This window comes from Cetorhinus maximus, chromosome 17 (assembly GCF_964194155.1).
Source record: "Cetorhinus maximus chromosome 17, sCetMax3.hap1.1, whole genome shotgun sequence".
NCBI classification, from domain to species: Eukaryota; Metazoa; Chordata; class Chondrichthyes; order Lamniformes; family Cetorhinidae; genus Cetorhinus; species Cetorhinus maximus.
The window spans coordinates 65,000,558-65,010,687 of record NC_135895.1 but is presented as its reverse complement, the minus strand read 5'-3'; the positions used below and the strand labels follow the sequence as shown (position 1 = coordinate 65,010,687).

At 41.8% G+C, this 10,130-nt stretch overlaps 1 protein-coding gene across 1 annotated transcript in view; it reads left to right on the top strand.

Annotated features, from left to right (window-relative positions):
• The first annotated feature begins 996 nt into the window (after positions 1–996).
• Positions 997–10,130, top strand: part of gorab (golgin, rab6-interacting) — a 28,784-nt gene continuing 19,650 nt past the window's right edge. The window contains exon 1 of the mRNA XM_078561359.1: positions 997–1,194. Coding sequence (XP_078417485.1) covers positions 1,137–1,194 — 58 coding nt within the window. The 5' untranslated portion in view covers positions 997–1,136. The remainder of the gene's footprint in view (positions 1,195–10,130) is intronic.

Below are 10,130 nucleotides of genomic sequence, written 5' to 3'. Positions count from 1 at the left end.
CTTGCCTGAATGAGTGGACTTCTGACAACACTCAAGAAGCTTAACAACATCCAAGACAAGCAGCCAACTTGATCATCACCCTATTCACCACCAGCACAGTGGCAGCAGTGTGCACCATCAACAAGATAGGTGAACTGCAGCAACTCACAAAGCTTCCTTCAACAGCATCTTACAAACCTAAAACCTCTACCACTTAAAGAACAAGGACAGCAAACACATGAGAACACCTGCAAGTTCCCCTCCAAGTCACACGCCATCCTGACTTGGAAACAGATCACCATTGCTTCACTTTCACTGGGTCCAAATCCTGGAACTCCTTCCCTAACAGCACCTGTGGATGCACTTATACCACATGGACTGCAACAGTTCAAGACGACAGCTCAATGCCTCCCACCTTCACAACAGCAATTAAGGATGGGCAATGTCAACACTACTCACATCTCATGAACAAATAAAAAAAGTACACTAAAAAACGTTTTGCATCAATTGGACCCCAAACCACTTCGCATTAACCCAAAAGGGGAAGCATAACTGCATCACCATATTTCACACAGCTATCAAAGCTGTACGCACTTTAAAGCGTTTAATTGTTGAGCTGCATCACTCAAAAAAAAACTTCACAGTTTTAGATTTACCTGTTACTAGTTTGAACTTGTGCCCTTTTAGCTGACTTGATCAACTTACTCCAGTCTTCTGCGCGTTTTTCAAATGATTAACTAACTTGATTGACCCCGGCACTCCGGTACATTTATCAATTTTCACCGTCACGCCCACCGACCCCCTTCCACTGCCCCCCTTCCACCGCCCCTCACCCAATCCGCTTCACGGCGCAATTCACTGAAGGCGGACAGTACCTGAAGCACCGCGACCGGCCCAACAGCCGCAATATTGTGTCACGTGCCTGTCGGTTGCCAGGTGTCACGTGCCGATCTGGCCGACGAGGAGCTCCGCCCACATTTACGTCATCGGTTGGCGAAAGGGGACGATTCCCATAATGCAAGCGTAGCAGTGTTAGTGCTACGTGTCGCTTGCGGTCATGCGCATTAGTTCGATATTGCCCTGGGCTCAGAAGGAGTAGGCCCGGTTTATTGTAGTAGCCGGCCTCCTCTTGATGGTTTATTTATTGTGTGGGAGATATGGCTGGCTGGGCAGGATTTTCGGACGAGGAGTTGACGCGAATTAAGTTGCTGAAAGGTAACCGTGAGAATTGTGAGGTTTCGATGGTGACTGTGGTTTTGGGGATTCCTAAATTTAACCTTGGAGATGGGAGATCTTTTAGAAAAGATAATTCAGGGCAAAATTATTAGTCACTTGGGCAAATGTGGGTTAATTAAGGAATGTATAGGTTTGTTAAGGACTAATCGTATTTAATAACTTGCTGGAGTTTTTATTTGATGAAGTAACAGAGAACTGATGAAGGCAGTGCTGTTGATGTGATGTATAACTTTGGCAGGAAGAATTGGAATGCAGCATATTATTTAAATGGTGAGAGACTGCAGGGTCTCTATGGTACAGAGTAATCTGGGCGTCCTTGCACATTGGATAAAGAGAAAAAGGGAGGCTTATGGCAGATACAGAGGGCTCAAAACAGCAGAAGCCTGAGAGGAGTACAGAGTGTGTTGGGGGGAACTTAGAAAGGAAATTAGGAGAGCAAAAAGGGGGCATGAAAAAACATTGGCAGGTAAAATAAAGGAAAATCCAAAGTTAGTTTACAAGTACATTAAGAGTAAGAAGATAACTAGGGAAAGAGTAGAGTCCATTAAGGACCATAGTGGTAATTTGTGCGTGGAGTCGGAAGATGTAGGTAGGGTTCTAAATGATTACTTTGTGTCGGTGTTCACAAGTGAGAGGGATGATGTGGGTATGGAAATCAGGCAGGACTGTGATATAATTAAAGAAATTAGCATAGAAAGGGAGGAGGTTCTAAGCGGTCTGGCAGGCTTAAAAGAAGATAAATCTCCAGGCCCTGATGAAATGTATCCCAGGCTGTTGAGTGAGGCAAGGGAGGAAAGAGCAGTGGCGCTGGCAATAATTTTCAATACCTCTCTGGCCACAGGAGAGGTGCCAGAGGACTGGAGGACAGTCAATGTGGTACCATTATTCAAGAAAGGAGGAAGGGATAAACCAGGGAACTACAGGCCAGTCAGTCTAACCTCAGTGGTGGGGAAACTATTGGAAGCAATTCTTAGAGACAGAATGAATCTACACTAGGAGAGGCAGGGATTAATCAAGGACAGTCAGCATGGTTTTGTTAAGGGGAGGTCATGTCTGACCAATTTGATTGAATTTTTCAAAGAGGTGATCAGGTGTGTAGATGAGGGCAATGCATTTGACGTAGTCTACTTGGACTTCAGCAAGGCTTTTGATAAGGTCCCGCGTGGGAGACTGACAAGGAAGGTAAGAGCCCATGGGATCCAAGGCAATTTGGCAAATTGGATCCAGAATTGGCTAAGCGGCAGGAAGCAGAGGGTGATGGTCAAGGGGTGTTTTGTGACTGGATGCCTGTGTCCAGTGGGGTTCCATGGGGATTGGTATTGGGTCCCTTGCTGTTTGTGGTATATATAAATGATTTAGACTTGAATGTAGGAGGGTTGATCAGTAAGTTTGTGGATGACACAAAAATTGGCGGGGTGGTGAATAGTGAGGAGGATAGCCTTAGATTACAGGAGAATATAGATGGGCTGATCCGTGGCAAATGGAATTTAATCCGGATAAGTGTGAGGTGATGCATTTGGGCAGGACAAACAAGGCACAGGAATACATGATGAATGGTAGGACCCTGGGAAGTACCGAGGATCAGGGGGACCTTGGTGTGCGTGTCCACCAGTCCATTAAGGTAGAGGGACAGATTGATAAATTGGTTGAAAAGGCATGTGGGACGCTTGCCTTTATTAGCTTAGGCATAGAATATAAGAGCAGGGAGGATATGCTGGAACTGTATAAAATACTGGTTAGGCCATAGCTAGAGTATTGTGTGCAGTTCTGGAATCTGCATTATAGAAAGGATGTGTTTGCACTAGAGAGTGCAGAGGAGATTTACCAGGATGTTGCCTGGGCTGGAGAGTTTTAGTTACGAGGAAAGATTGGATAGACTTGTATTTTCCCTGGAGCAGAGGAGAATGAGGGGAGACATAATTAAGGTGTACAAAATTATGAGGGGTATAGATAGGGTAGACAGGAAGGAACTTTTCCCCTTGGTGGAGAGATCAATAGCCAGGGGGCATAGATTTAAGGTAAGGGGCAGGAGGTTTAGAGGGGATGTGAAGAAGAATTTTTTCACCCAGAGGGTGGTGGGAATCTGGAACTCTCTGCCTGAAAGGGTGGTAGAGGCAGAAACCCTCATAACATTTAAGAAGTATTTGGATGTGCACTTGCGATGCCATGGCATACAAGGCTATGGGCCTAGTGCTGGAAAATGGGATTAGAATAGTTAGATACTTGTTTGACCAGCACAGACTCGATGGGCCGAAGGGACTTTTTCTGTGCTGTAGACCTCTGTCTATGATGCTACATGAATCGCAAAAAGTTAATGTGCAGGCACAACAAGTGATTAGGAAGGCAAATGGAATGTTAGTGTTCATTGCAAGGGGAATGGAATAGAGAAGTAAGGAAATGTTGCTAAAGTTGTACAGGGCCATAGATCGCACCTGGAGTATTGTGTACTGATTTGGTCTCCGTACTTAAAGGATATAAAGCTGTTCAGAGAAGGTTCACTTGACTGATTGCTGGGTTGAAGGAAGCTATCTTATGAGGAAAGGTTGGGCTGATAGTTATTAGAGTTTAGAAGAATGAGAGGTGATATTATTAGGGGTCTTTCATTTAAGACTGAAATGAGGAGAAACTTTTTTTTTGAGGGTTGTGAGACTTTGGAATTCTCTTCCTCAAAAGATGGTTGAGGCAAAGTCCTTTAATAGCTTTAAGGCAGAGGTGGATAGATTCTTGATAAGCAAGGGGGTAAAAGGTTATTAGGGGTAGACAGGAATTTGAAGTTAAAATCAGATCAGCCATTATCTTATTGAATGGCAGAGCAGGCTTGAGGGGCTGAGTGGCCTATGCCTGCTCCTAATTTGTATGTTAGACTTTTGATTGGCAAGGGAGTCAGGGCTATGGGGATGGCAGACAGGAAAGTGGAATTGAAGCTGCAATCAGATCAGCCATGACCTTATCGAATGGCGGAGCAGGCTCAAGAAGCTAAATTGCTTATTCATGCTCCTAATTCTTGTATACATGGACTTTCAAAAGGCATTTGATAAAGTGCTGCACAACAAACTGTGAGCAAGTTGATAGAATAAAAGGGACAGCAGCAACTGGCTGAATAACAGGAAACAGTAGTGGCGAATAGTTCTTTTTGGACTGATGGAAGGTTTATAGTGGAGTTCCCCAGGGAGCATTGTTGGGACCCCTGCTTTTCCTGATACATTTTAATGACCTAGAGACTTCAAATGGACATAGACGGGTTGGTATAATGGATGGACAGGTGGTATTTGAAGTTTCATTCAGAGAAGCATGAAGTGATTCATTTTGGTAGTAAAAAACGCAGAGAGACAATGTAAAATAAAGGATACAATTCTAAAGGGGATGCGGGAGCAGAGGGACCTGGGTGTATATGTGAAGGTGGCAGGACAGGTTGAGAGAGAAGTTAAAGCCCAGCATGCCATATACTTTTTATCAGTAGGGGCTTAAGAGTGCAAAAGCAAGCAAGTTATGTTAAATAAAAGCAATATACTGCAGAAGCTGGCAATCTGAAATAAAAACAGTGCTGTAAAAACTCAGCAAGCCTGGCAGCATCTGTGGAGAGAGAAACATTTCAAGTCCAGTATGACTCTTTGGAAAATTATGTTAAACTTGTAAAAAACTGATGTGGCTTCAATTAGAGTATTGCATCCAGTTCTGGGCACCACACTTTAGAAAGTGAAGGCATTAGTTAGGGAGCAGAAAAGATTCATGAGAATGGTTCTATGGATGAGAAACTTAAGTTATGTAGAAAGATTGCAGAAGTTGGACTGTTTTCCTTGGAGAAAAGAAGGTTGAGAGGAGATCTGATAGAGGTATTCAAAATTAAGTCTGGCCAAAGTAAAAAGAGAGAAACTGTTCTCATTGGTGGAAGGATCAAGGACCAGAGGGCACAGATTTAAGGTAATTGGCAAAAGAAGCAATGACGACATGAGGGAAAAACTTTTTCATGCAGCGAGTGGTTAGGGTCTGGAATACAATGCCTGAGAGTGTGATGAAGGCAGGGTCAATTGAGGTTTTCAAAAGGGAAAAATTTGCACAGCTGTGGGGGAAAAGGCAGCGGAGTGGCACGACATGAATTGCTCTTTCAGAGGACCAGCACAGACGTGGGACAAATGGCCTCCTCCTGTGCTGTAACCATACTATGGTTTTTTTATGACTAATATTTTCTAATATTATCATCCAAGTTGGAGTCTGTAATGTTTTACTGTTGAGTATTCCTCTTTCCGGCTCTGTCTGGCTCTCTGTCCTGATGTGGGTTTGCTGCTGGTACTTTTGGGGTGGTATGGCTATGCTCAGCTGCCCTTCTACAGCTCTAGCCAGCTAAACAAAACTATACACATGGACTGGTGTGTAAAGCTCTGGTCCAGCCTTTCTCTGTGAATTTTCTCAAAAAGTTGGATGGTCCTGATTGTGTAATAGTAAAAAGTAGGAGCTTAAATTTTTACAGCACCTTTCATACAAGGCTTCCCTCAAAGTGCTTTACAGCTAGTTTTGTGGTCACTTATAATGCACTTAAACACGGCATGGCAATTTATGCACAGCAAATTTTCATAAACAGCAACACAATGAATAGCAAGTTAAATGTTTTGGTGTAGATTCACCATGGCAAAAGTAATGGCTAGAATTCTCTTGCTCATCTTTGAATAGCATCATGAGACATTTTGCATGCCTGAGTATGGTAGCCTTGTGAAAATGGTTGTAAATTGAATTCAATAAATCTGATAATTTGCGGTGGCACCAGATAAAATATTAAATTTTAATATTGTAAAAACTTAACTGACTCACTAATGTCCTTCAAGGAGGTACCTGTCATTGGTGACCTACTTGGAACTAAGGTTGACGCCTGATGCCATGAGGCTAGGTAATAAAGAAAAACTTGACTTCCCATTTTTTAGTGCCCTTCATGCCTGCAGGATTTCCCAAAGCACTTCACAGCCAATGAAGTACTTTTGAAGTGCAGTCATTGTTAATAATGCAGAAATACTGCCTTGTCAGTCACCCATACTTCAAGAACAAATCTTAAAGAAGAGGGCAGACATGGTTTAACATTGCTTCTAAAAGATTAAGTCTCTGATTATACAGCTCTTCCTCAGAACTGAAATGCCAGCCTAGATAATGTATTTAAATCCTGGAGCAGGGTTTGAACCCATTATCATCTAACTCTGGTGCAAGTCCTAGTACTTGAGGCATTACAAAATGCTTTATGACCAATTGATTACTTTTGAACTGTGGTGACTTTTAAAAACAGGCGAAGCACCTCTTTTGCATGTGACAAAGTCCTACAAGAGTGACCTGGGTATTTTCTTTGCTGATGTAAATCGAGGGAGGAATATTGGATGCTATCCAGCAGCAGGGTATTCTCCCAGTGCTGTGGATTCTTTTAAAATCAAATTGAACGTAATATTTTGTCTGAGAGACTGAAACGTGAAGAGTGATCCTGCCTGAGTTTTGATAACTGACTTTAAATCAGCTGCAACTGATTTTGCACCACCTCTGATTTTCAAAGCTTTGAACTCAGATTAAAGAGATGCAATTACAGACTATGGATGCTGTTTTTCCATCCCACTAAAGCAAGCTACAAAATCTGCAGTGTAAAGGGCGAACAAGCTTGTATTTATATAGTCCTTTTGTGTTCTTGGTATACCTCAAATTGTTTTGCTTTGGAGCAAGCAAAGCAGCCAATTTGTACATAAGGTCCAAAAAACACAATTGAATGAACAGATAATCTATTTCTCATGATGTTTGAGGAAGGAGCGTTAGCCAGAACTTCAAATCCCACACTTGATTTTCGTGATTACCTAAGCAGACACTTTAATAATTCATCTGAGTACCTATCCAGCAATCCCACAGAACCTTACTGAATTATCAGTCTAGACCGGGGCTTCCCAAACTGGGGGTCGTGACCTCCAGTGGGATCACAAGTCAAGATTTTGAGGTCGTGGGCTCGGAGGCAGCAATGGCTGTCAGGGAGCTTGGACAGCAAGATCCTTTTTTAATCCCCTCATTTTTTGGCCCAATGGACAGACCTTTGAGTCTTGATTCCTGCTGCAAATAAAGGCTGTGAACAGGTAGGTGTTTTTTTTTAAACCTGAGCAGTTTAAGCACTTCCCACCCTGCTCAACCTCGCCCCCACTCACTCCGGTTGAAGGCCCCCACTCAACAACTCTTGTATCCTCACAGTTTTCTCTCTGAGGTTACACAAAGTTTGGGTGATAAAGATGGGGTGACACCAGGAAAAAGTTTGGGAAACTATGATCTAGACAGTGTGCTGCTGTAGTGATGCTTTAACCCATGACCTTCAGATTGCAAAGTAAGAGTGATCACTAAGCTAATTGACTTAGTAGATTTTCAATATAAAGAGACAATTTGCATAGTTTATCTATCTTTCACTTGCACAAAAACGCTTATCCAAAGAAACATGGACATTTCAGCATAGGTAACCAATTCAGCCTATCTTGCTTCTGTTATATATGGCATTACATTAAATCTATTTATTTGAAACCCAACAACTTGCATTTATATAGTACATTTCAACATAATAAGATGTCCCAAGGCACTTTGCAAGGGTTCTCAAACACAGTTGACATCCAGCTACATTAGGAGATATTGGGCAAGATGGCCGAAGAGGTAGGCTTTAAGGAGTGCCTTAAAGGAGAAAAGAGAGATGGAGAAACAGATTTAGGGTGGGAATTTCAGAACTTCGGACTTTGCCTGCTGAAGGCATAGCCTCCAGTAGTGGCGTGACTAAAATCAGGGATGCCCAAGAGGGCAAGAATTGGTGGAATGCAGAGATCTCTGGAGGGTGCTGTATGGGAGGAGATAGGATGGATCAAGGCCATGGGAATTTGAAAGCAAGGATGAGAATTTTAAAATTGAAGCATTGATTAACTCGGTGTCAGTGTAGGTCAGTGAACGCAGGAAAGATAGTTGAGTGGGACTAGGTGAGAGCTAAGACACTGACAGCAGAGTTCTGAATTACCTCAAGTTTGCAGGGGATAGAGGTCAAGCATGCATCGGAATAGTCAAGTCTGGAGGTAACAGGCATGGATGAGGGTTTATATGTATCAAGAACAGGGGTATCTTAATTCCAGACCTTTTGGGAACAAAATCCAGAAACAACTTTTCACACAAAAGGGGACAGAAATTTGAAACTCTCTCCCTCAAAAGATCATGGATTCTGGAACAATTAGAATTTTCAAGACTTGGATAGATTTTTGTTAAGTAAGGAATATGGATCAAAAGCAGGAGAATGAAGTTGAGGTGCAGATCAGCCACAGTCAAATTGAATTGGCTTGAGGAGCTGAATGGTCTACTCCTGAAATTCTGTTCTTGTGATGTGAAAGTTTGAATTACATTTGAACTTTGAATAATTTTCATTTTGTTAGCATTTTTTTAATACAGTATTTCAAAATACCAGGTATTTTCTAAAACTAAATTAATAGAATTAACAATTAATTAATACAATATGTCTCAATTCAGCAGGTCCAACCAGTCTGGTTTTTTTTTATTCACGGCCAGCATTTATTGCCCAACCCTAATTGCCCTTGTTAACTACATTATTGTGGTTGTGGAGTCACATGTAGGCTAGACCAGATAAGGACAGCAGATTTCCTTCCCTAACGGACATTAGTGAATCAGATGGGTTTTTACGATGATGGTTTCATGGTCATCATTAGACTTTTAATTCCATATTTTTATTGAATTCAAATTCTACCACCTGCCATCGTGGGATTTGAACCTGGGTCCCCAGAGCCTAATCCTGGGTCTCTGGATTATCAGTCCAGTGACCATACCACTATGCCATCATCTCCCCACGTTGACTATTCTTAAGAAAAATTAATTTTCCAGCTCCTTCAAAATGATAAGACTATTGCAATAATAAAAATGCTTAGATTTATGCAGTATTTGCATTTATGCAATACTTTTATCACATCAACACATCAAAGCACACCACATAGTTAATTGGCTTAAAATATTGTGACCTATATAGGTAAATGTATTAGCAAAATGGCCAGTTAATCTATTTTTACTATTGGTCATTGAGGGAGGCACCAGGAGAAGTTGCTCGATTTTGAATAGCACTGAGAGACCTTTAATGCCCATCTGAACTATTGGAACAGACAGGTGCAGTCACTTTGATATCTATTCTGAGGCACATTATCGCTGCCTGTGCAGCACTCCCTCAGTGCATTCAAATGTTAGCTTTTGTGATCAGTTTCGAACTTGTAGACATACTCAGTCACTGTGGTCAATATCAACTAAAATGCATAGGTGCCACCTGCCGTATTTGCAATTGAAGGAGATTTACTGGAGTTCCATAACGATTAATTCACTTTTGAAACAGAGCAAACATACAGAAGACTGGCCTCAGGCTAGGTGAAAAATAGTATGAAAGCATTCTTTTCAACCAACTCAATACAGCATTACAAGTTTGTGCTTGTTTGGCCAGAAGTACTTTTGCGTGAGGACGTCATTGCCCAAGGAACTGTTGCCCATGGAAGCAATAACACGCTCATGTTGTAGTATGGGTTAATAGTTCATAGTACAAACCTGTATTTGTAGATTTACTGTGTGCATGATGAAAAATTGGATCAGATTGTGGAAAAAAAAATGGGTGCCAGCCTGTCTGTCTCCGATGCTCCTACCTGTACTACACCACAATTTAAGTAGTTTGAGTTCTTAGCGACATCGTGGCTCCACTATATAATAAATATTACAAAATTAGTTGGTTCAGCAAAATCTAGAAACCTAAATGGTGCCAACCACTGTGTATCTATGATGTATTGGTGCAAACAGTTTTTGTTAAATGCTGCATTTTCAAATTTTAAAAAACCTGTCCAAATGAATATTAATGCTCAAAGGAGCCACTGGGTTGGCAAATACTTCAAACCTGC